General features: G+C 41.7%; 2 protein-coding genes across 5 annotated transcripts; both read right to left on the bottom strand.

Moving 5' to 3' along the window:
• Positions 1 to 1108: 1108 nt before the first annotated feature.
• Positions 1109 to 8673, bottom strand: ikbip (IKBKB interacting protein). Of its 3 annotated transcripts, XM_061959550.2 has the most exons (6): positions 8328 to 8672; positions 8070 to 8252; positions 7879 to 7996; positions 1863 to 2084; positions 1320 to 1805; positions 1109 to 1144 (listed from the first exon to the last, which is right to left on the bottom strand). In XM_061959550.2, exons 2-6 carry the CDS (start codon positions 8246 to 8248, stop codon positions 1124 to 1126), a joined length of 1026 nt encoding a protein of 341 aa, XP_061815534.1. In that variant the 5' UTR covers positions 8249 to 8252; positions 8328 to 8672; the 3' UTR covers positions 1109 to 1123. The 3 variants fall into 3 exon arrangements, with proteins under 3 accessions (XP_061815534.1, XP_061815533.1, XP_061815532.1); XM_061959549.1 differs by lacking the exon at positions 1109 to 1144 and having other exon boundaries at positions 1186 to 1805; XM_061959548.1 differs by lacking the exons at positions 1109 to 1144; positions 1320 to 1805; positions 1863 to 2084 and adding an exon at positions 2102 to 3259 and having other exon boundaries at positions 8328 to 8673.
• A 173-nt stretch (positions 8674 to 8846) lies between these two features.
• arfgap3 (ADP-ribosylation factor GTPase activating protein 3) lies at positions 8847 to 23917 on the bottom strand. 2 transcript variants are annotated; one of them, XM_061959546.1, is made up of 16 exons: positions 23693 to 23917; positions 22755 to 22873; positions 19853 to 19925; positions 19641 to 19772; positions 18895 to 18975; positions 18734 to 18806; positions 18600 to 18659; positions 17840 to 17886; positions 17620 to 17777; positions 17422 to 17553; positions 17230 to 17343; positions 15316 to 15429; positions 14172 to 14316; positions 10717 to 10804; positions 10517 to 10641; positions 8847 to 10441 (listed from the first exon to the last, which is right to left on the bottom strand). In XM_061959546.1, the coding sequence occupies exons 1-16, from the start codon at positions 23759 to 23761 to the stop codon at positions 10424 to 10426; spliced, it is 1548 nt and encodes a 515-aa protein (XP_061815530.1). In that variant the 5' UTR covers positions 23762 to 23917; the 3' UTR covers positions 8847 to 10423. The 2 variants fall into 2 exon arrangements, with proteins under 2 accessions (XP_061815530.1, XP_061815531.1); XM_061959547.1 differs by having other exon boundaries at positions 14172 to 14298; positions 23693 to 23913.
• Between the last annotated feature and the right edge of the window lie 2520 nt (positions 23918 to 26437).

The raw sequence follows: 26437 nt of genomic DNA, 5'->3' as shown, positions 1-26437 counted from the left end.
AGCGGTCCACCCCGGGTCCTGACCCCGGACAACCAGCACCCCATCCATGGCCACCGGATCTGTGTGTCTCCCCTTCCACAAGGGATAGGGGGGAGCAGAGGAGAACAGAAAAGAAACGGCAGATCAACTGGTCTAAGAAAAGGGGGGCTATTCAAAGGCTAGAGTATACAAATGAGTTTTGAGATGGGACTTAAATGTTTCTACTGAGGTAGCATCTCTAACTGTTACCGGGAGGGCATTCCATAGTACTGGAGCCCGAATAGAAAACGCTCTACAGCCCGCAGACTTTTTTTGGGCTCCGGGAATCACTAATAAGCCGGAGTTCTTCGAACGCAGATTTCTTGCCGGGACATATGGTACAATACAATCGGCAAGATAGGCTGGAGCTAGACCGTGTAGTATTTTATACGTAAGTAGTAAAACCTTAAAGTCGCATCTTAAGTGCACAGGAAGCCAGTGCAGGTGAGCCAGTATAGGCGTAATATGATCAAACTTTCTTGTTCTTGTCAAAAGTCTAGCAGCCGCATTTTGTACCAACTGTAATTTTTTAATGCTAGACATAGGGAGACCCGAAAATAATACGTTACAGTAATCGAGACGAGACGTAACGAACGCATGAATAATGATCTCAGCGTCGCTAGTGGACAAAATGGAACGAATTTTAGCGATATTACGGAGATGAAAGAAGGCCGTTTTAGTAACACTCTTAATGTGTGACTCAAAGGAGAGAGTTGGGTCGAAGATAATACCCAGATTCTTTACTGAGTCGCTTTGTGTAATTGTTTGGTTGTCAAGTGTTAAGGTGGTATTATCAAATAAATGTCGGTGCTTAGCAGGACCGATAATCAGCATTTCCGTTTTCTTAGTGTTGAGTTGCAAGAAGTTAGCGGACATCCATTGTTTAATTTCATTAAGACACGCCTCCAGCTGACTACAATCCGGCGTGTTGGTCAGCTTTAGGGGCATGTAGAGTTGGGTGTCATCAGCATAGCAATGAAAGCTAACACCGTATTTGCGTATGATGTCGCCTAGCGGCAACATGTAAATACTAAAGAGTGCAGGGCCAAGAACCGAACCTTGGGGGACTCCGCACGTTACCTTAACATAGTCCGAGGTCACATTGTTATGGGAGACGCACTGCATCCTGTCAGTAAGATAAGAGTTAAACCACATTTGTTAATTATTTTTTGTAATAGAATAAAAAGTAAATAAATGAAAAGTCCACAGTAGTTTTATTCTCAGATCAGTGATAGTGAAAAAAACATTCATACTGGCTGCAACGTCTCTTTAAATTCTGATAAAAGCGCTTGATCACTTACGTCGTTCGCCGTGAGGTTGTCCAGTGCGTGTCTCAGCTCCGCCATCTCCTCCCCCCTCTTCCCGATGTCCTCCGCCAGGTTTCCGATGCGCAACGTCAGGTCCGAAAGACGCGGCTCAAAGGCGGACAAGTCCCGCTTGATGGCGGCCACCTTGGGTTTGAGGTCCCCGGCGAAACTCACCGTCCGGATGAGACGAGCCCGGCCGCTTTCCAGCTCCCTCAGCCGCTCCGAGACGTCCCGGTCGGCGGCGTCCAGCTCGGGGAGGCGGCGCTGCAGCTGCTCGAGGGCCTGCGTGTTGCGCTCGGACGCCGCGCGGAGGTTGGAGACGCGGTCGATGCTGCCGGCGAGCACGTCGCCGATACGCTTGACCATGCTGTGCTCCGCTTGGGACACCATGTCCTCTAGATCGGACACCTGTGCCAAAAGGGACTCCACCTCTGAGCTCAGGCCGTCCATGCGGCGGACGTCGGTCCTCACTGACACCACCTGAAGGATGGAGCAGTCAATTACACATTCCTTTTAGTAAGTGACCAATTAACCAACCTTGTTGCCAAAGTCCTTCGTGATGGCCGACGTCTTTTCTTCGATCTGATCCACGGCGCCGGTCAGTGCGTCCAATCTCACCTGGCGCGCTGACCTTTTCTCGCTTAAACCGGACGCCCACTCCTTGAGGCGGCTGACGTCCTGCGCCAGGCTCTCCAGCTGGGCCTGGAGAGCCTGGCGCTGAGTGCTGACATCATCCAGCTGGAGATGCACACCCTCACACTGCGGAAGATAACGGAGGTTTTAGCTAACACACTAGCCTGACGCGTTGAAATAAGAGATGTTTACTTCAGTAGCTTTTTAGAGCTCATTTATTTTCTATTTGAATTATTTCTACTTCCTCTCTTCTATTTATGATCATCAACAGGTTCTGATGTTACTTCATGGCTTTAAAAGCTGCAATTCACCCACTTGCTCAATAGGTGGCGCTATATAACTTAAACGAGGGATACATGGTGATGGTCTACTTCTACTGTCTTGTGGTAAAAGTACTTCATGAAAACAGCAAAAACTGATAAAAACTTGTCTTTGCATGCATGACATCATTGGGTGGTGTCATCACGAGGAGCTTGGTCTTCAATCCACTCCTCATCCGGCTCCTCGTCGCCGTCGGCAACCTGCCCCCCCCTCAGCACCATGGTGAGTTCATGCACCGCCTCCCGCACCACCGAGAGCTCGCTCTTCATCTTGAGGATGCTGCTGCGAGCCTGCAGGGCGTCCACCTCCTGCCTCATCTCCAGGATCTGGTGGAGGGTCTTCAGCATGTTGTCCTCGGCGCCGAACACCTGCAGCGTCGCCTCCTCCAGGCGCCTCTCCGCCCCGCTCAGGTCGCCGCCCAGCTTGAGGATGGAGCGCAGCGCCTCCTCCACGCTGGGCAGGTGCTCCTCGCATTCCCGCGCCCGGGGGATGAGCTCCTGCAGCTCCACGCTAAGCTCCGCCTCCTTACGGGCCAGCTTGTTGACGTGCTCCTGCAGATTGTGGACTTGCTTGGTGTTCCAGTCCAGGTGCTCCCGAGCCCGCTTGGCGTCGTCCTCCTCGGAGCGCTCCATCGCTCGGGCGTTCCTCTTGGTGCTGTCCTCCAGCTCCTCCAGCTTTTCCCTCAGCGCCCTGACCCGCCGCTCGGCCTCGTTCACCTTGTCCGTGGCTCCCGCGTGGGCCTCTCGGGCCTCGGCCTTGAGGGCGGCCAGCTCGGAGGCGGCGACGGCGAGGCGGGCCTGCCAAGTCTCTGTCACGTTCAGGAAGCGGCCGTTGACCGCCTGGAGGTCTCCGGACACAGAGCTCTCGTCCGCTTGCATGGCCACGACGGCGGCGTGGAGCGTGACAACGTCCTGCTGGAGTCCCGTTGCCATGGAGAGGGCGGAGAGCGCCTCCTGGACAGCGACCTCGGAGGCGGCGAGCTGCAGCCGCAACACAAGACAGGAGGGAGGGAGCGCTAAAGCCAGCAGATGGTAGGGTAGTGATGGAACTCCTAAAGACGGCGGAGCTAGACATGTTGAACACTGCTGATTGGTGGATGGATAATTCACACTTCCAAACTTCTAAAAGTCATTCTAGCTCCGCCCTTTAGGTAGTGCACAACTGTGATTGGTACATTAGGTTGACAAAAAGTGCAACTTTTGGTGATACCCTATTTAAATATTCTGCTAGACACCGACACCTATTTAATAATACCACCTTAACATTTGACAACCAAACAATTACACAAGGCGACTCGTTAAAGGGGAACATTATCACCAGACCTATGTAAGCGTCAATATATACCTTGATGTTGCAGAAAAAAGACCATATATTTTTTTAACCGATTTCCGAACTCTAAATGGGTGAATTTTGGCGAATTAAACGCCTTTCTAATATTCGCTCTCGGAGCGATGACGTCATGCTCTGTTATTTTCCGTTTTTTTCGACTGTTTTCCGTACCTTGGAGACATCATGCCTCGTCGGTGTGTTGTCGGAGGGTGTAACAACACGAACAGGGACGGATTCAAGTTGCACCAGTGGCCCAAAGATGCGAAAGTGGCAAGAAATTGGACGTTTGTTCCGCATACTTTACCGACGAAAGCTATGCTACGACAGAGATGGCAAGAATGTGTGGATATCCTGCGACACTCAAAGCAGATGCATTTCCAACGATAAAGTCAAAGAAATCTGCCGCCAGACCCCCATTGAATCTGCCGGAGTGTGTGAGCAATTCAGGGACAAAGGACCTCGGTAGCACGGCAAGCAATGGCGGCAGTTTGTTCCCGCAGACGAGCGAGCTAAACCCCCTGGATGTCTTGGCTCACACCGTCCCTTATGCCACCGAAGATGATCAAGAGAAGAATATTGACCCTAGCTTCCCTTGCCTGCTGACATCAACTCCAAAACTGGACAGATCAGCGGATGAGGGTATGTCTACAGAATATATTAATTGATGAAAATTGGGCTGTCTGCACTCTCAAAGTGCATGTTGTTGCCAAATGTATTTCATGTGCTGTAAACCTAGTTCATAGTTGTTAGTTTCCTTTAATGCCAAACAAACACATACCAATCGTTGGTTAGAAGGCGATCGCCGAATTCGTCCTCGCTTTCTCCCGTGTCGCTGGCTGTCGTGTCGTTTTTGTCGGTTTCGCTTGCATACGGTTCAAACTGATATGGCTCAATAGCTTCAGTTTCTTCTTCAATTTCGTTTTCGCTACCTGCCTCCACACTACAACCATCCGTTTCAATACATTCGTAATCTGTTGAATCGCTTAAGCCGCTGAAATCCGAGTCTGAATCCGAGCTAATGTCGCTATAGCTTGGTGTTCTTTCCGCCATGTTTGTTTGTGTTGGCTTCACTATGTGACGTCACAGGAAAATGGACGGGTGTATATAACGATGGTTAAAATCAGGCACTTTGAAGCTTTTTTTAGGGATATTGCGTGATGGGTAAAATTTTGAAAAAAACTTTGAAAAATATAATAAGCCACTGGGAACTGATTTTTAATGGTTTTAACAATTTTGAAATTGTGATAATGTTCCCCTTTAAAGAACCTGGGTATTATCTTCAACCCAACTCTCTCATTTGAGTCACACATTAAGAGTGTTACTAAAACGGCCTTCTTTCATCTCCGTAATATCGCTAAAATTTGTTCCATTTTGTCCACTAGCGACGCTGAGATCATTATTCATGCGTTCGTTACGTCTCATCTCGATTACTGTAACGTATTATTTTCGAGTCTCCCTATGTCTAGCAATAAAAGATTACAGTTGGTACAAAATGCGGCTGCCAGACTTTTGACAAGAACAAGAAAGTTTGATTATATTACGCCTATACTGGCTCACCTGCACTGGCTTCCTGTGCACTTAAGATGTGACTTTAAGGTTTTACTACTTACGTATAAAATACTACACGATCTAGCTCCATCCTATCTTGCTGATTATATTGTACCATATGTCCCGCTCAAAAATCTATAAAGTGCTATCTATCTAATGTACAAACCCAGTTTCCATATGAGTTGGGAAATTGTGTTGGATGTAAATATAAACGGAATACAATGATTTGCAAATCATTTTCAACCCATATTCAATTGAATGCACTACAAAGACAAGATATTTGATGTTCAAACTCATAAACTTTATTTTTTTTTTGCAAATAATCATTAACTTAGAATTTCATGGCTGCAACACGTGCCAAAGTAGTTGGGGAAGGGCATGTTCACCACTGTGTTACATCACCTTTTCTTTTAACAACACTCAATAAACGTTTGGAAACTGAGAAGACACATTTTTTAAGCTTCTCAGGTGGAATTCTTTCCCATTCTTGCTTGATGTACAGCTTAAGTTGTTCAACAGTCCGGGGTCTCTGTTGTGGTATTTTAGGCTTCATAATGCGCCACACATTTTCAATGGGAGACAGGTCTGGACTACAGGCAGGCCAGTCTAGTACCCGCACTCTTTTACTATGAAGCCACGTTGATGTAACACGTGGCTTGGCATTGTCTTGCTGAAATAAGCAGGGGCGTCCATGGTAACGTTGCTTGGATGGCAACATATGTTGCTCCAAAACCTGTATGTACCTTTCAGCATTAATGGCGCCTTCACAGATGTGTAAGTTACCCATGTCTCGGGCACTAATACACCCCAATACCATCACACATACTGGCTTTTCAACTTTGCACCTATAACAATCCGGATGGTTCTTTTCCTCATTGGTCCGGAGGACACGACATCCACAGTTTCCAAAAACAATTTGAAATGTGGACTCGTCAGACCACAGAACACTTTTCCACTTTGTATCAGTCCATCTTAGAAGAGCTCAGGCCCAGCGAAGCTGACGGCGTTTCTGGGTGTTGTTAATAAACGGTTTTCGCCTTGCATAGGAGAGTTTTAACTTGCACTTACAGATGTAGCGGCCAACTGTAGTTACTGACAGTGGGTTTCTGAAGTGTTCCTGAGCCCATGTGGTGATATCCTTTACACACTGATGTCGCTTGTTGATGCAGTACAGCCTGAGGGATCGAAGGTCACGGGCTTAGCTGCTTATGTGCAGTGATTTCTCCAGATTCTCTGAACCCTTTGATGATATTACGGACCGTAGATGGTGAAATCCCTAAATTCCTTGCAATAGCTGGTTGAGAAAGGTTTTTCTTAAACTGTTCAACAATTTGCTCACGCATTTTGTTGACAAAGTGGTGACCCCCGCCCCATCCTTGTTTGTGAATGACTGAGCATTTCATGGAATCTACTTTTATACCCAATCATGGCACCCACCTGTTCCCAATTTGCCTGTTCACCTGTGGGATGTTCCAAATAAGTGTTTGATGAGCATTCCTCAACTTTATCAGTATTTATTGCCACCTTTCCCAACTTCTTTGTCACGTGTTGCTGGCATCAAATTCTAAAGTTAATGATTATTTGCAAAAAAAAAAAAAAAAAAAGTTTATCAGTTTGAACATCAAATATGTTGTCTTTGTAGCATATTCAACTGAATCCATCCATCCATCCATCCATCTTCTTCCGCTTAGGTCGGGTCGCGGGGGCAGCAGCCTAAGCAGGGAAGCCCAGACTTCCCTCTCCCCAGCCACTTCGTCCAGCTCCTCCCGGGGGATCCCGAGGCGTTCCCAGGCCAGCCGGGAGACATAGTCTTCCCAACGTGTCCTGGGTCTTCCCCGTGGCCTCCTACCGGTCGGACATGCCCTAAACACCTCCTTAGGGAGGCGCTCAGGTGGCATCCTGACCAGATGACCGAACCACCTCATCTGGCTCCTCTCGATGCGGAGGAGCAGCGGCTTTACTTTGAGCTCCCCCCGGATGACAGAGCTTCTCACCCTATCTCTAAGGGAGAGCCCCGCCACCCGGCGGAGGAAACTCATTTCGGCCGCTTGTACCCGTGATCTTGTCCTTTCGGTCATAACCCAAAGCTCATGACCATAGGTGAGGATGGGAACGTAGATCGACCGGTAAATTGAGAGCTCTGCCTTCCGGCTCAGCTCCTTCTTCACCACAACGGATCGATACAGCGTCCGCATTACTGAAGACGCCGCACCGATCCGCCTGTCGATCTCACGATCCACTCTTCCCTCACTCGTGAACAAGACTCCGAGGTACTTGAACTCCTCCACTTGGGGCAAGATCTCCTCCCCAACCCGGAGATGGCACTCCACCCTTTTCCGGGCGAGAACCATGGACTCGGACTTGGAGGTGCTGATTCTCATCCCAGTCGCTTCACACTCAGCTGCGAACCGATCCAGTGAGAGCTGAAGATCCTGGCCAGATGAAGCCATCAGGACCAAATCATCTGCAAAAAGCAGAGACCTAATCCTGCAGCCCCCAAACCGGATCCCCTCAACGCCTTGACTGCGCCTAGAAATTCTGTATATGGGTTGAAAATGATTTGTAAATCATTGTATTCCGTTTATATTTACATCTAACACTATTTCCCAACTCATATGGAAACGGGGTTTGTATTTTGGTACCCTTATTAAATGTACAATTTTGGCCATAAAGTATATATTTCCCATGTTGGTAGGTTCAGTGAAAATTAAAGCGAACTTACTTTTTGGTTCATTTTCTCCACTTGTTCCTCCATTTGAGTCAAACTCGACGTCTTTCCATGTAAAAGAGTGAACTTCTCCTCCATGTTGGAAAACCTCTCGTTCTGCTGGATCACCTCCCTGTAGTTAAAACATCACACAATTCATTTTAAAGTGGGAAAAAAAGATGGGTGTTGTGTTTGTGGCGACTTACCAGCTGAGTGCCGCGCAGACTGCAAGCGACAAAACGCACATGATTCCTTTAAAGTCCAAAATGGATGTTTTAGGAGAGTCTTCGTCTTCCTTCGTCAGTCTTTGCTCCACTTCTTGTTTGCAGTTGGCAGGAACATCCTCGCTTTGCTTCTTCTTTCTCTGCTTCACATCCGTGGGCATTTTGCTTTTTAAAAGAATCCAATAGCAATGTCTTTTTTAAAATTGGAGACGTCGAAAATAGCAAAAAAAAAAGACTCACCCGTTTTCTTTAAGGGGCGCTGACAAAATAACAAAAAAGCTCCTCTGAGATGTTCATAGCGTGAAATAGTCCTTTAAAAAGAAAGCATTCTTAAAGAAAGCTCTCCTTTCACCCGGTCGTGCTTGAAGGAATGATGCCTTCAGGATTCTCGTAAATAAGACACTTTCACGAATATTGTGGGGACCAATAAATATATTCTAGATTTTACTAATGCATATAATGCACTGCAAGAACTAATTTTAATTGGCATGAGTTTGAAAAGATGTTTTAAAAATGTTATATTATATTTAAACGTGTTCACTAAACTCCACCATTCACTCGTTATTTTTCCAACGCTTCTAGAAGACCATTAAACGCCTCAGACAGCCACGTAAGCGGTTGCCAGACGCGTTGACACAAGACTCAATACAAATGAATAGAAGGTGTATTAAAGACAATTACTGGCCAATAAATTCATAAATAACTATGAAACAATACATACAATAAGCAAAATATATATGGAAAAAATACTAACCAATCTGAGATGCAAGCTATTTTATTTCAAATGATCCCAAAATAAACATTTTGAGTGCACACAATATGGTTGCTTGAACAAAGCTCATGGATTTTTAAGCATATATTATATTTTGTATTACTTAAAAAAAAAATTAACCAACACAAAAATAGTCTTATTATAGTAACCAACACAATGTCATTAACTGTAATGCAATGATTGTGTATTATTTAAATAAATGTTGATGGCAATAAAGTTACAAAAAAAAAAAAACTGGAGAAAAAAGTGAGATATTTTTTGTGCCAATGTTTCCTAGATATTTTGTTTCACTTCTCAAAAAAGTGGAAAAAATAAAACATCTGTAGATGTATCACTTGTTTTTTCTTTTAAGTTCAACTGCATTGTCATGTTCAGAATTTATGATTTAATTAAATATTGATGGCAATAAAGTTACAAAAAGTCCCCCTTAAAAACAAACAAAAAAAGAGTGAGACATCCATAAATATTGTATGGTTATTTTTTGTTTTTGGACTAATTCATTTAATTAATGAGGAAATAAAAAAGGAAAAAAATTAGTAAATAAAAAAACAACAACACATTTGTCAGAGAGATACATCAAAAAGTAACAACCATCTATGAATGTCTCCCGGTTTTCTTTTTTTTGAGTAATTTAAAAGGAAAAAATTGTCATGTGCAATTTTGGGCAAATACAAAAAAAAAGGTAACCACTACTCTCCAAAGTACAGCACAATAAAAGTATAAGTGACATCAGAATCTTTGAAATTAGGTAGACAAATATCAGATCAAAATGAAGTCACTTTGCAATTAATAATCGCTCCATCCGAGGCCACTGAGCCGTAATGATTGACCAAAATAACACTTTAAACCTATTAAAACCAAGAGTGGTACCACCTGCCTTGAGGAAAGAAATGATCTTTGTCTGGATGTCAAAAAGTAAAAAGAGTAGGAAGGCACAAAAAACACCTTTGAAGTAAACAATAGCATCCCCACTATTTGGGGGTCTGATAAACAAGGAAGCAAACCAATCCCAACACATAATACCTCACAACTCCAGTAAGTGTAATTATACAAAGTAAATAATAGTACAACGCTGCAGCAGTGCCAGGCTAGCACGATGCGGAACATTCCTAAAAGCCTTCAAGATAAAAACTAAGCCTGCAAACTTGCTTTGCCAGAAAGTGTCACTAGAAGGTACACAGCCTTCTAACGTATGCAAAAAAGCTGCAGTGGCATAATTAGCTTGGTGCGTCAAAGCATAAAGAACACCAAGTGTATATTTTTGGTCCTGTCCAAAAATATAAGTGCACTTTGGAGGTTTAGAAAGAATAATTGACCTCATTAACAACAACCATCATAACACCTTCATATATGGCTACATACACATTTGGTACATATTTACGCGTCGCTATTAGGTCACTAGCACACATTAAGGTGCTATTAATTCAGCAAAAAGTGACACAGCAAACTTCAACTTTGCCAAATTGACGGCTGCAAAAATGAGCACAACTTTGGATAAGGCATGTTTGCCTGCATGCGTCTTCCAGAAAAAAGACATTCAGCTGTTGATCTTCTGAGTGGATGCTCAGGAACTGTAGTGATCCTAAAACAAACACATAAAAAAGTGCACTTAGGTGTTCATTAACGCAAAAGAGGCGTTTATTGATGAGTTTGGTACCTGAATGGTGTTAACGACACCGCTGGCCATGACGGAGAGCTTTCCAGCGACGGAGCGAACTCCCATTTTCAGCTGCGTCATGTCAGGAGCGTTGGGCAGCACGTCGGTCAGGCGGTACGAGCCAGCTGTGTTCAAAGCAAGCGCAGGAGTGATGATGAAAATGATGATGGCAACACCCACGTGACTGTCGTTAGACCTACCGCTTTGTTTCTTTGGCTCGTCAAACAAGTCGGCGGAGCTGATGGCAGAATTCCCAGTGAGTCTCTCCAAGCGTGTTTTGGCTTCGTACTAGCAACAGGAAGTCAAAGCAGGTTGAACAAAAACCTTAAGTGGACTATTGAAGCTGATATTACAAAAAAACAACTCCAGGGCCTTAAAGATATGAAAGGAGTGGCGTTATAACAACAATCGATGAGACATTTTAGGAAAAGTCACGATAGGAATCAAAAAAATGTGTGAACTAAAGTTTTTTTGTGTTTTTTTTAGGGGTGTCCTGATACACTATTTTGCTCAACGATATATTGACCTTCAAATTATTGCAGATAAACAATATAATTGTCAATAGTATTTTGAGAACAATTTAACCAATACATTATAATACCGGTATATTATAATAATAATATAATAATAATGCAGGTACACCCTTTCAAATGCAATAAACTTTACTAAATGTTATAATTGCTTCCATTCATCCATCCATTTTCTACCGCTTATTCCCTTAGGGGTCACGGGGGCGCTGGAGCCTATCTCAGCTACAATCGGGCGGAAGGCGGGGTACACCCTGGACAAGTCGCCACCTCATCACAGGGCCAACACAGATAGACAGACAACATTCACACTCACATTCACACACTAGAGCCAATTTAGTGTTGCTTATGTAACAAAATTTTGTTCTTATCTGTGCTGTAAAGTTCAAATTTGTATGACAATAAAAAGGAAATCTAAGTCTAAGTCTAAGTCTAAACATCCAAGTTAAATAAAACAAACAAATAATACAAATAAAATATACTCTGTTAGCAAAATGTTGCACTTGAATAAAAATCACAACCAAAAGCAATAAAATAGGTTCTGTTAAGGAGGTGGTTGTGGACCCTCAAATATACTCAACCAAAACAATAAATAATGTGGCTAAATAAAGTATCGACAAATAAAGTTGCACTTGAATATTGAACATGTAGGCAGAGGTAGAGTTGTACATTACTTAACTAACAATCAAGTTAGGACATTTTTAAACAAAAGTGCAGAGTAAGAATATAAACAGTACAGTATAAGGAAATGTATTAACGGCAAAAAAAAACCTCTAATCTGGCAGATTCCAAGCAAGGAAACACCAATACGACATGACAACATGTTAAATGCCTCACAAACATTTGCAGCGTTTTTCAAAATGCTAGTTTTTCCAACAGTATCAAAGACAGCATGCCTTTGGCGATGGAGTGAACCGCACTTTCTGTGAGGGCACATCATTTTGTGCTATTTCACCAAACGCCTCAGTGAGTGTGGACTGTCGGGACAAAGGAAATACTGGGAATAGTGAGTCAGGTGGTTGTGTTTTAAGAGGGCATGCAAGTTTGTCGTGTTTGATTTTTTTTGCACCTTTCTTCCGCACATTTTGCAAACTGGCTCCTTGGTGTTGATAGTCTAATCTTGTTCCACTGGCTTAAAACAAAAATATTCCCACACTTGTGCGGTGGCATTTAGTTTTGCAATCATTTTGTTCTCTATGTTCGCGTGACTGAGTTCATCGCTGGTTTACTTGTTACACTGTGTGCATGCAGCCCCGCCTGTCTGCACAAAGACGAAGACAATTAATGTCAAGATGATTCACACCCTACTTTTCATTCCCCTATGATACAAACGTGCATAGCTTCTGAAACCGATGAAAAGACTGAATGCTCTTGCATATGGCAATTTATGACAGAGGAAAAGTTATTGACTTCATTTCCATTAATCGTTCGGGTTAATTGACTTATAGAGTACAACTTTTTCACTTCTGATGCAATACCTATATTGGAGCCTTGAGTATCAATTGATACCAATTTCAATCCAATACGATATCAGCAGGAATCACATATATTTTTTTATTATTTTGTCATGTGGAATGTTAGAAAAGTATGACAAGTATGAAAAACATTAATCTATTTATTATTAACTGCCGAGAATGCACTTATGCGGTCTTTAAGTGAAAGTAAAGTGTCAATTGTATTTGGCGCCAGCAGTGTGGTTACAATAATTCATAAAGTTTAGCTCATGACACAGTAAATTGATCGATGTGGACACGTTTGTTACTGGATACTTTCTAACACACTTTAGCCTCGGACACTTTGTATGTGTGAGTGTTATGCAGCTATAATCACTTTAAACTTGTTTAAATTGACAAATGTGCCGTTTTAGACTGCAATGTTGTTGAACTAATGACACTTTTTATATATGCCTAGATTGTGTGCTATTGTGTGCTGAGCTGTTGTGTAGTTGTTAGCTCCTAGTAATCTATAGCCCAGCATGTTATCCTTTTGCAAATGACTTGATTAAAATTAAAGACCAACCATGTGTGCTTATTGGAGGACATTTAATTGTTAACTGGCTGTCCAGCTTTGCACAAGTAAACAAGCTGTAGGACTGCTTGTATCAGAAATGTTTATTTCCCATATTATAATAATGGATTAGATTTATATAATATAGTGCTTTTCCTAAACACGCAAAGGGATTTACATCATCACCATCATTCACACATTCCACATTTACAAATTGATGTTGGTAAGCTCCATTGTAGCCATAGCTGCCGTAGGGTAGAGGGACGACCTCTCTGACCACCACGAAACATCATTCATTCAGCGACACTGGGAGCAAGGTGAGTGAAGTGTCTTTCTCAATGGGCACAACAACAGTGACAAGGATGGCGGAAGCTGGATTCGTACCAGGAACCCTTAAGTTTCTGGACGACCACTCCACCATTTGAGCCACGTCGCCCCAATATAAGACGATACTTGTTTTTGTTGCTGATATCGGACTGGTATCCGATATCAATATTGTTCGGGACAATCCTACTCTCTTTACCTGTATAGCAAAATTGGAGCTGTAACACAATGACATATATTTGTATACTAAATGAACAGCAACATACACAGTAGACCCCTGCTATTCCCAAATAATGAACACATTCATTAAAAACTCAAAAAGTGCCTATTTTTGGTACTCTAAACCCGAAAATATGCCTCTCACAGTCTTTGAGCGCACTTTTCAGTTTTACACTTTAAAAAACAATTACAGCCATGCAGCCAATTATGTTTTGTCAAAGCATCTTCCTGCTAGGAAATGTGTAAATAGCAGGATTTATAGCTGCAACACTCTTTCTATCAAATCACTTTCTATTTGAGTCACCATAAAAATGATTATTTATAATTTTTTATAAAAGCCCGGATTTTCAGTAGAGAAATTCTACAGCGACAACTAACCCGGGACACCGGAAAAAGATGAGAAAAAGACAGTTTTTACAGGCAATGTATCATCAAGCCCCTAACTCTCATTGCAATTCAACTTGAATTGAAGAAAACATAATAATACATTGAACTAAAAAAATCAATTGGCTCACAAGAGTGACCAAAAAGTAGACAAAAGGTTAATTTACAAAAGTTATATTATGCCGTATTCGTACCTCGGTGTTGTCTTGTTTTCCAAAGTACATGTCCGAGGAGATGGCTTTGACGTTCTCTCCAAACTTCCTCCGAGCTTCTCCCGTGTCCACGACCGGCCCCGGCTCAGCCTTCCTGCGAGAGGCGGGCCTGATGGGAGATGACAAACTGTCACCGATTAATTAGAATTTTGCCTATCGTTCACAATCATTACAAAAGACATGACGACGGATGGCTTTTTTTAATGCATTCTAAATATTAAATAAACGTAAATAAAAGTTTGCTTACTGCGGAGCCAATGGGAGCTCAACTATTCCACCAATAAATACTGATAAATAACCATTCAAAAAACGTGAACAATACTACATTTACATTTCGTGACTTGAATATTAACCAAGTATTAGTAATATTGTTATTATAAGCACTAAAGCAGACAAACGTAATCACTTCCGTGTGTCCATATGTTTACATCGAGTGGTCTGCTGCTTCCTCGCGTCCCTCCTCCTTGTAAGTTTATTGTAGATCATAAATCATGCATCTCATCTGGAAAGTAGATGGCTGAGAATATAATCCGATAAGTTGGGACACTTTGACCGAAATTTAAGACCTGGAACTGGCAAGAACGACACAAAAAGCGCTTGTTCCCACCGCCCCGCTTCTTTGCGAAGATTATGCGACATTCATCATCTAAGTGGGCAGTCGGCATCCTACTGACAGCAGACCGTGCACAGTAAGTGATGTTTTATTATGTTTGTTGGCTCTCGTAAAGTCTGTAGTGAGCAGAAATCAGTGATGGAGGGAAAAAAAAGCAAACATTGTGATGCGTTTTTTAAATGAATGTGCCACGTTTGCTTAAAATTATCAAAATACGTAAATATTAAATGGTATTATAAATGTACCCGTTACTAGATTATATATACGTATACTTACATTGTGTCTATAAAACCCTTATAGAGGTGTTTGGATGTTATTTTAGAGGCGGAATTGAACGTTTCCCATAAGCTCCATTGTAAGCAGACTTTTGATCGAATGTATTTAATATTTAGAATGCAAAAAAAAAATCAATCTGTCGTCATGTCTTTCATAATGATTGTGAACGACAGGCAAAATTCCAAAAAAAAGTGCAGTTCCCCTTTAAAGAAGAAAAAGGGAGGGGTCGTCACCCACCTCTCGTCCAGTGAGGTGATGGCGGAGGTGATGAAGAAGTCTGGATCAGCTTTACTGCTCCATCTGGAGGAGAAACGATCCGTAGATTCGCTTTTGTCGTAGCGAGATATGAACCTGGAAAAGGACAAGAGTTGGAGTTACAAGTCCCCTATTACAATTTTTATGATGTTCTAACAGTAACGTGTCTTTAGAGCCTGTTTTTGTTCTCATGTTTGGTGATCATAATCTATTATCTGCCTTTTGTTTTCCTAGGAGAAACAATCCGTTTTGAAGTTCTTTAAAGTTCAGGCTTTGCAACACATCTTAAAATAATGCTCTATCCACTATTTGTCCGTCAGATACAGACCTTGGAGATTCATGTTCGATCGCTTTGTTGTCTTTCAGTGAAATGGCTAACCTAGCATGATGTTCAGGGATGTGAGCACCCTTTATGAAATAAAGAGGAAACTTGAGAACAGAAGAGGAACATTTTTAATCAGCGCAAAATGCTACCACACATGTCCCAAAAGAACATTTTGAGAATCAAAACTACATTTCCTGCATGAGGAACAGCGAGTCCCTGCGGCTGAGGCGAGCGTTCAACAAATTTAGTATGCATCGTATTTCCGACATTTCATTAAAAAAAAACGTGAAAGTGATATTTTTATACAAAAATAAATGTTTAAAAACTTAAGATTTCCGCGTTTTTGCAGAAATTTTACATGCTTGGGTGTTGCTGTTAAAAAATAAGCATAATGTTATCTCAGCATGTCGCGTACATAGCTATGTAAGTGTTGATAATGTTTGCATTTTCATGTCCTCATGTTGCCTTGTTGTATGTGGCATATGACCTACTTGCCAACCTTGAGACCTCCAATTTCGGGAGGTGGGGGGTGGGGGTGGGCGTGGTTGTGGCGGGGGCGTGGTTGGGGGCGTGGTTAAGAGGGGAGGAGTATATTTACAGCTAGAATTCACCAAGTCAAGTATTTCATATATATATATCCCCGCGACCCCGAAGGGAATAAGCGGTAGTAAATGGATGGATGGATGGATATATATATATATATATATATATATATATATATATATATATATATATATATATATATATATATATACACATATATAAGAAATAATTGACTTTCAGTGAATTCTAGCTATATATATATATATATATATATATATATATATATATATATATATATATATATATATATATATATATATATATAAATAAAAGAAATACTTGAATTTCAGTGTTCATTTATTTACACATATACACACACACAACACTCATCTACTCATTGTTGAGTTAAGGGTTGAATTGTCCATCCTTGTTCTATTCTCTGTCACTATCTTTCTAACCATGCTGAACACCCTCTCTGATTATGCATTGCTGTGTGGCACGCACAAAAGTGCTTTCATCAAATGCACTAGATGGCAGTATTGTCCTGTTTAAGAGTGTCACAACATTGCTGTTTACGGCAGACGGACTGCTTTACTGTAGACGTTCTTTATATTGTGGGAAAGCGGACTCAGGTCCGCATGGAGCTGGAGGGGGCGTGGCCTCGAGCTCCGCCTGAATTTCGGGAGAAAATTTGTCCCGGGAGGTTTTCGGGAGAGGCGCTGAATTTCGGGAGTCTCCCGGAAAATCCGGGAGGGTTGGCAAGTATGCATATGGCATCCATTACATTGAACAAGCGGACAGTTGCAATGCATACGTAAAAAGTGCACTCAGACAAACAACTCATTAGCATTAAAGACACAAAACATGTTCCCACTAAGAATAATAAAAAGCACTTTTAAATTGTAGACATACCAGCTTTAAGGCTAGATTTTACACAAAACATTTTATTGTACAACCTACTTAAAATAGTTCAAAATATACAACATGAAACCTTTAAATATGTAAAATACTGGATATATAAATATTACCTTCCCTCATCTTCCTCTTCCTCAGTAAACCGTGCTGGTATGGAGGTCCTTGCCGCCATGGGGCGCTCCTGCTGGATGATGTGCATGTCAGACATGACAGAGTGGGACACTCCACTAGGAGAGCAAAGACAAAAAGACAGGAGTAACTCCACTGCATCAAAACTTGTTGGCGTCTTTGTCTCCGACGCTCACCTCCTGGCGCCGAGCCCCATTCCCAGTCTTTCCGCTTGCTCTCGCTTCTTCCCAACCAGATTATTTAGCTTTTGCTCATCTTTTCTTCTCTGCTCTTCCAGGTCTTTGTAGGCCAGACGCATTGACGGAGCACTGAGGACAAGAGGAGATCATTGAGGTTGATTGTACAGGAGACGATAGCGGCGGCTGGGTTCTCACATGGCCTCTTCTGCGTCCGGAGCATTCTTACTCTTGTCGCCGGTGGCGCTCTCCTCTTTCTCTCGCCGCTTGTCGGCAGCTTGGGCCATCTTCTCCAGCTCTGTGAAGCTCTTATTACTCACCTTCTGAGCGCCCAGGCCTCCTTTTTTGGCCGCCAACTATAAGAGCACGCAACATGTCATTCCGCATTCAGGAATACCTGCATAACTTACAGACGTACCGTTTTCTTGGTGGTAGTTGGCTTCTTCTTCAGAAGAGATGAAGGCTCTGGAGAAGGTGAAAGTAAATCTGTAGTGTGCTTATGGAACATTTGGAATGAACACCATGAACCCTCAAAAGAAGTATCCATATTTGCATGTATTTACACAACCACAGAGAGTACCAGGCACACTTAAAGAAGGTGTCTATTTGAGACACTTTTCACAGTAATAAGTACACTACAATTCATGATTACACTTGTTGCAATGCTGTGAGACCATGCTGATGCCTATTTTGAACCATATTTGCCTTGGAATTTGAGGCCAGATTCTGCAGACTGTACACTGAAGGATTTTCAAAAAGGTATAAACATGTTATGCTTTGTCTATTGATGTTTGTAATTTTACGCAGTGCTGTAAGACCACACAGATGCATATTTTGGACCATATTTTCTACAACAGTTTAGGTCACAACCAATTCCAAGGGTTTACCACTTTTGTCTTCTTCATTTACTCCGACACCAAGGTGGTGTATTCACTTGAATTCAAGGCACTTTTTCAAGGTATACGCATGTACTATAATGTGTATTTTGATGTTTGCACTTGTTGCATAGCTTCAAGACCATGCAAATGCATATTTTGGACAATTTTTTTCTGCAAGATTTTAGGTCAGAATGTATTCCGAGGGTTGACTACTTACTTACTACTACTTTTCTCAAATATTTAAGGTTGGAATGTATTCCGGGGGTTCGCTACAATACACAACAATGTTGGTGTATTTACCTGGATTTGCTTTTGGGGAAGCGCTCAACATGTCCACGCTCGGGCCGTCCTCCAGGTTGCCTATCAGTGTCAAATGCACATTAAATGATGTAACACATGTAAAAAAAATTACAGTAGGGTATTAGCACCAATACCACTTTTGTCTTCTTCATTTGCTCTTGTCTCGACAGAACTGAGGCTCATCTGGCCCAAACTTTCCGGAACCTCCTTTATTAAAACACACACTCGGTGGTGTTAATATTAATGGTGTAGTCGCAGCAGGTTGAGCAAGATGAGCAGCGTTACGAATATTTACCTGTGAGTGAAGACTGAAGAAATCAACATGCTTGTCCTCTGCTGACATGCACGAGGAACCACCCTGACTGTCCAACCACAGCTGGAAAGGACAGTAAATGTACATTATGTTTTGATATTAACATTTTATTACTCCGAACAGGACAAGCGGTAGAAAATGGATGGATATTATTTAACATAAATATTTTTTTAATGAATGTAAAACCAAATAATTACATTTAATTATACATACACACATTTTTAAACTATTTCCTTCTCGTTTTATTGAATTTCTGAAAGCCATTATGTATACAAGCATAATAGAATGTTTTAGTACAACTGAATTACAGTGTTATTTATTCTAACTAGAGCTGCAACAACTAATCGATTAAAATCGATGATAAAAAAATAGTTGGCGATTAATTTAGTCATCGATTCGTTGGATCTATGCTATGCGCAGAGGAATTTTTTTATTTTTTATAAACTGCAATATGTACAAAGAGCTGAGAAACAATAATCAAAAGACGTATGGTGCCAGTATGCTGGGTTTTTTCAATAAAATACTGGAAAGGATAGAAATGTAGTTGGTCTCTTTTATCCGATTAGTAATCGATTAATCGAAGTAATAATCGACAGATTAATCGATTATCAAATTAATCGTTAGTTGCGGCCCTAATTTTAACACCTAAAAAAAATACAAATTCATTTATTACTGTTTACTGTTGACGCTTTGACGTTTATTGTTACTAAAAGTAAAATCTGTATTACCTCTGTGCCATGGATTTTGGTGGCTTGCGTTCCCAAAGTCTTGATCTTCTCTCTGTACAGCTGAGCGGCTCTGCTGTTGTATTTTGTGTTGGCCGCATTGGCCGTGCAGCCGTGCTGGTGGAAGAACGCCATCTGGAGAAAAACAGAACAGGAAGTGACGCTGGACAGTTTTTGCTGTACGGCCCAGTCACGCTGCTTGGACGTGTGCTTACCGCGCTGGCGTTGCCTCCCACTTGTATACACCTTAGCTGGTACCATGACCAATTAAAATCCAATTCAGTGGACCTATTGACACAAACATTTTTCATTAAGACCATTTTAAGATTTCAAACCTCTGATGGACCAGTTGGAAAAAAGGATTGAACGACTCTGGTGTGTGAATCGCCTTCCGCCCGATATATATATATATATATATATATATATATATATATATATATATATATATATATATATATATATGTCCATCCATTTTCTACCGCTTGTCCCTTTTGGGGAGCCTATCTAAGCTGCATTCGGGCGGAAGGCGATTCACACACTAGGGCCAATTTAGTGTTGCCAAACAACCTATATATATATATATATATATATATATATATATATATATATATATATATATATATATATATATATATATATATATAGTATGTCAACAGTGGAGGCTGAATCCAATAATTGTTTGTAATCACGGCGCTATATATATATATATATATTTTTTTTTTTTTTTTTTTTTTTTTTTTTATATATATTTTTTTTATTGTTATTATCCATTCATATATATATAATATATATAAAAAAATATATAGCGCCGTGATTACAGTTATTGGATGCAGCCACCACAGTTGACATACTTCACACAAAAGGCACAATTTCTCCATAATTGTTGGTCTGCTGCGAATGAGGATTTTGACAAAAATTTGGGTAATCAGTTTTTTTTTGCCGTTTCGTGTATTTATTTATTTTCATACGTTATTGCACTGTCGGGAACGTGTTAAGACACCCTGCTGGTCACTTAACACTTCATGTTAATATGTAGAAATGGCACTGCTGGAGTGGCAACTGGTTGCATCAGCTCTGCTCTTTTAATGTCTTTGATGTCCTTTGTGTTCTTTGATGTTTCCCTCTTACACACATGTTTATGTATACTATAGCTATGAGTGTTTTTTTCCTTGGCCTCAGTCTGGACCCCCTCTCCAGGGTCCCAGGCTTAGACTGAATATTTTTTCTTTTTACTCACCTCCCCACCCCCTTCCTTCCCCTCCCCAGCATTTGCATGTTTCTCACCTTTTTTGTAAGGGGCGCCAGAAGTTGGCAGACCCGTCAGCGATTCTGTTCTGTCTCCCTGTAATGTGTGAATGGGATTGTGCTGAAAATCCTAATTTTCCCTCGGGAATTAATAAAGTACTTCTGATTCTGATTAATGTACACAGCAGAGTGTATCAAATATGGCCACAAAATTATATTTTGGTAAAAGTAAATCATGTTTTATTGAAAGTGTATTAGATGGAATATGTTTAAAATTATATTTAGGCATGTTATACTTCTGGATCTGCCTTCCGGGAGCCTTTTGGCCATGGAGACCAGCTGATGGGTCTCTGCCACACCAGAGTCCGTTTGGAGAGACTGGAGGAGATGCGGATGAAGAGACAGGGCTGTGGAGTTAGCGCTGAGCGTCAGGGCGGACAAGCTTCACAGGGTCTTGGCTGAATGAGCAGGTATCGGACACCTCGGTCTCCTTAGACGCATCCTCGCTCATCCATGCGGACTGGACACTGGCCGAGAGTTAGTGGGCGGCCGAGGGATGCTTTGTTGGGTCTGCTCCTGTCTCTGGCCATGCTCCCCCCACCCCAGCAGACAATGGCGTGGAACACTGCAGAGGCCACCACTGTGTATATGTTTTTGTTGTTGTTTTTACTTTTGTAGCTGTATGTAGAAATGGCTGCCTGCCTCAACTCTGCTCTTTTAATGTCTTTTGTGTTCTTTGATGTTTCCCTCTTACACACATGCTTATGTGTGCTATGGCTATGAGGTTTTTCCCCATTGGCCTCAGTCTGGACCCCCTCTCAAGGGGCCCAGGCTTAGACTGAATTTTTTTTCTCTCACCCCCCCCCAGCGTTTACCTGTTTCTCACCTTTTTTGTAAGGGGCGCCGGAAGTTGGCAGACCCGTCAGCGATCCTGTTCTGTCTCCCTGTATTGTTTGTCTGATCTTGAATGGGATTGTCCATCCATCCATCCATTTTCTACCGCTTATTCCCTTCGGGGTCGCGGGAGGCGCTGGAGCCTATCTCAGCTACAATCGGGCGGAAGGCGGGGTACACCCTGGACAAGTCGCCACCTCATCGCAGGGCCAACACAGATAGACAGACAACATTCACACTCACATTCACACACTAGGGCCAATTTAGTGTTGCCAATCAACCTATCCCCAGGTGCATGTTTTTTTTGGAGGTGGGAGGAAGCCGGAGTACCCGGAGGGAACCCACGCAGTCACGGGGAGAACATGCAAACTCCACACAGAAAGATTGAACCCAAGACTACTCAGGACCTTCATATTGTGAGGCAGATGCACTAACCCCTCTTCCACCGTGCTGCCCCATGAATGGGATCGTGTTGAACATATTAATTTCCCCTCTGGGATTATTCAAGTTTTTCTGATTCTTGATTTTGATTATGGTTAATTTTGTCAAGAAAACTAACGTCAGAACGACCGCAATGCATGCTTCCAGGCACAGCGTGAATGAATGATGTGTTCCCACTTCTATGTGAGCGCTTTGAGTATCTAATAATAGAAAAGTGCGATATAAAATCTAATCCACTATTATTATTATTGATCTTCTGGTGAAAATACGGCGGTCCCCTTTTTACGACACGCTCCCATAGAGGACGAGTACCGAACAAAAAGAATCCATCGTCATGTTCGTGTGAACGTGTACCGTAAAAGGAATCTCTGCTCCTATGTCATGGACAGTGATAACGAAGCAGCGTAGTGGTTTCGTTATTGAGGCGTTCCTCCTTTTCCGAGCTTGTGGTTTACTTTCGGTGTGCAGAAAATAACTAATTGGTACGTACAGGCCAAAAAGTGAAGAACCACCTGCATTATATGCAATGTAACTTACCGGATGAACGTCAGGTGCACCCCAAGAGACCGGTGTGTTCCGGAGCAGTCTATACACAGGAACACGCCATAGGTAATGCTGGCCCAACTGGGATTTTTTGCTGAGCAGTCAAAACAAACCTTGATAAAAGGAGACAATAACTTTGTTGACAACAGCACTTACACAACACTTATTCTTATCATTTCTGATCTCTCTCTCTGTGTCCAAGTCAGACCTACACGGTTCCAATGTCAATTTCTCTGATGATGCAATTGTTGATGACTGAAGTGTTGATACCAACCAAACTTAACCCCCCTCCATATCCCACACCCCGGATTGTAAATAATTCAATTTATATACTGTGATGATTATCTTGTGTGATGACTGTATCATGAAAATAGTATATATCTGTATCATGAATCAATTTGCTGTGGACCCCGACTTAAACAAGTTGAAACACTTATTAGGATGTTACCATTTAGTGGTCAATTGTACGGAATATGTACTTCACTGTGCAATCTACTAATAAAAGTTTCAATCAATCAATCAAAAAGCAGCCATCAACAAGCAACATCTGTTGTTACAGTCGGTACATTACGACAATAAAATCAACTGGTGAAATACCTAACATTGCTTTATTTGATCGTCTGATGGTGTGCTAAAAGTTGAAGAATCTTCGAGAAGAGTTTAAAATAAAAACACCCTGGCTAAGCTAGGCAGTTGAGGCTGCCTAGCTAGCTCGGCTACCAACAGCTAAGCTAACTACTCTCGGCAAGTTGTTTTGTTTCCGTTGAGTTGAAAGCGGACATGTACACAATCATTCCACAAAACACAACAGCTGTCACGACATGCAGACTTGGAATGCTCCATTATTGTGAGCTTTTTTTTTTTATCCAAGTGCGACGTGTCAAACGTTGGGCAGTTACTTCCTTGTTGTCTAAAAAGTATGAAACGCTCACCTTATTCGTGGAGATGGAGCGAAGTCGCTTGAAAATGGCACTAATGTCCTGTTTGCTCGGCTCTGCCATCTTTCTAATTGTGTGCGCGCCGACAAAAACACATGGATATAAAAAATAAAAAAAAACAGCAACGTGTTTATGCTAAATATCCGAAAGTGACACGTAAATTTCAGGGAGACACCATGGGCGGCCTGTGATTGGCGGAAAATGATCCTTGGCTCGTGCTGATGTCGCAAGGTCTTGTGGGTAATGTAGTTCACATAATAGATACGCTTATGATTATTTGAGGCCCGAGGAGTGAGGACGGATGATAATTTAACAACTATATTATCATACATTAAATTTTTTTTCTTGTGATAAAATACTTAAAATATCTACTTTACTTATGTATTAATCTGTAAAGTTTTTCAAGTTAATAATGTAATGTTAGTTGAATGTGAGTGTGAATGTTGTCTGTCTATCTGTGTTGGCCCTGCGATGAGGTGGCGACTTGTCCAGGGTGTACCCCGCCTTCCGCCCGATTGTAGCTGAGATAGGCTCCAGCGCCCCCCGCGACCCCAAAAGGGAATAAGCGGTAGAAAATGGATGGATGGATGGATAGTTACATTTGTTTTTTTGATTGATTGATTAAAACTTTTATTAGTAGATTGCACAGTATAATGATAATAATAATACATTTTATTTATAAGGCGCCTTTCTGGGCACTCAAGGACACCATACAAAATCAATACATCCATCTATCCATCTTCTTCCGCTTATCCTAGGACGGGTCGCGGGGGCAGCAGCCTAAGCAGGGAAGCCCAGACTTTCCTCTCCCCAGCCACTTCGTCCAGCTCTTCCCGGGGGATCCCGAGGCGTTCCCAGGCCAGCCGGGAGACTAGTCTAAGGGAGAGTCCCGCCACCCGGCAGGGGAAACTCATTTCAGCCGCCTGTACCCGTGATCTTGTCCTTTCGGTCATAACCCAAAGCTCATGACCATAGGTGAGGATGGGAATGTAGATCGACCGGTAAATTGAGAGCTTTGCCTTCCGGCTCAGCTCCTTCTTCACCACAACGGATCGATACAGCGTCCGCATTACTGAAGATGCCGCACCGATCCGCCTGTCGATCTCATGATCCACTCTTCCACCACTCGTGAACACAAAATCAATACAATAAAAACAAACTGGATAAAAACAACAATAATAACAACAACAACGATAGAGAAGAAAAGATGATTACAATGAATAAGCAGTCAGGAATAGGTGTGTTTTGAGTCTTGATTTGAAGAGGGATATTGAGTCCAAGTTACGAAGGTCTGGTGGCAAAGAGTTCCAAAGATGTGGGGCAGAGCGGCTGAAAGCTATGGTGGACAGTTTAAATAAAGGGACAGTGAGATGGATGGATGAAGAGGATCTTAGGGAACGTGAGGGCGTGGCGACATGGATCAGGTCAGAGAGATAAGATGGAGAGAGGTTATGGATGGCTTTGAAAGTGAGGAGAATTATTTTAAAGTGGATACGATGTTTGATGGGTAGCCAGTGGAGTTGCTGCAGAACAGGGGTGATGTGCTGGATTGAATATATAGTACATATTCCGTACTATTGACCACTAAATGGTAACACAACCGAATACGTTTTTCATCTTGTTTAAGTCGGGGTCCACGTAAATCAATTCAAGGTACAATTATATACTATCAGCATAATACAGTCATCACACAAGTTAATCAGAGTATATACATTTAATTATTTACATTTACAATTTGTTTATTATTATTATTATTAATTAATTAATTTAATTTAGGTTGGAAAGTTGTTATAATCTGTAATAACAAACTATTAGTTTTGTGTTTTCTAATAATGTACTAAAGATTGTTATACGTTACAAACTTTTTTTTTTGTTAAATACAAAATATTTATATAATTTTGAAGTAATTTATCTATTAAATTGCACATTTTTAAAAATAACATATTTGACGGTAACAAAAAAACCCCAAGGAACTGGCCTCTCAGTCAACAGAATTTTACCGTAAAAAAACAGTGGTACAGTTTTTCTATTTACAGTAAGACACCGTAAAAACAACCACCATAAATCTTATGGTAGAAAAATGTCCACGCTGTCACCAGAATTTTACCGTGAAAAATAGTGGTACCATTTCTCCATTTATAGTAATATGTTGTAAAAAAAAAAAAAACACCATACATTTTTGGAAAAATTCTGTTGACTGAGCTGCCAGTCTAGATTTTTTTTCCAGAGTATGTAAAAAATATATAATCAAATGTATAGGCAATTGAAAGGGACAAGCAGTAGAAAATACAGTTATTACTCACTGTTACAAGCGGCCCTCTGAGCACGGCAATAACTATGTGGCACTTAGTGAAATTAGTTTGACACCCAAGTTAAAGTTAAAAGTTAAAAAGTTAAAGTACCAATGATTGTCACACACACACTAGGTGTGGCGAGATTATTCTCTGCATTTGACCCATCACCCTTGATCACCCCCTGGGAGGTGAGGGGAGCAGTGGGCAGCAGCGGTGGCCACGCCCGGGAATCATTTTGGTGATTTAACCCCCAATTCCAACCCTTGATGCTGAGTGCCAAGCAGGGAGGTAATGGGTCCCATTTTTATAGTCTTTGGTATGACTCGTTAAGGGAAACAGTTGAGCCATTTTCTAATGATGTGAACAAATAAGATGCATTTTATTTATTACATATTTTCTTTTGTTCAATTTACAAAAAATACAATATCTAATCTGTGTACTCACC

Source organism: Nerophis lumbriciformis, linkage group LG05 (assembly GCF_033978685.3).
Source record: "Nerophis lumbriciformis linkage group LG05, RoL_Nlum_v2.1, whole genome shotgun sequence".
In the NCBI taxonomy this organism is placed as follows: domain Eukaryota; kingdom Metazoa; phylum Chordata; class Actinopteri; order Syngnathiformes; family Syngnathidae; genus Nerophis; species Nerophis lumbriciformis.
This window is presented reverse-complemented; position numbering and strand designations above follow the sequence as displayed.

Coding starts and splice junctions, on each gene's coding strand:
- arfgap3 (XM_061959546.1), bottom strand. CDS start 23,761: ATGGCAGAGCCGAGCAAACAGGACATTAGTGCCATTTTCAAGCGACTT. Junction 15,430..17,229: donor GAAGAGGAAGATGAGGGAAG/GTAATATTTATA, acceptor GTCCTTTTCCAG/GTTCATATCTCGCTACGACA. Junction 10,805..14,171: donor GAAAACAAGACAACACCGAG/GTACGAATACGG, acceptor TCCTGTTGCTAG/TACGAAGCCAAAACACGCTT.
- ikbip (XM_061959548.1), bottom strand. CDS start 8,248: ATGCCCACGGATGTGAAGCAGAGAAAGAAGAAGCAAAGCGAGGATGTT. Junction 7,997..8,069: donor GTCTGCGCGGCACTCAGCTG/GTAAGTCGCCAC, acceptor TTTTAACTACAG/GGAGGTGATCCAGCAGAACG. Junction 3,260..7,878: donor TGGAGAAAATGAACCAAAAA/GTAAGTTCGCTT, acceptor TTGCGGCTGCAG/CTCGCCGCCTCCGAGGTCGC.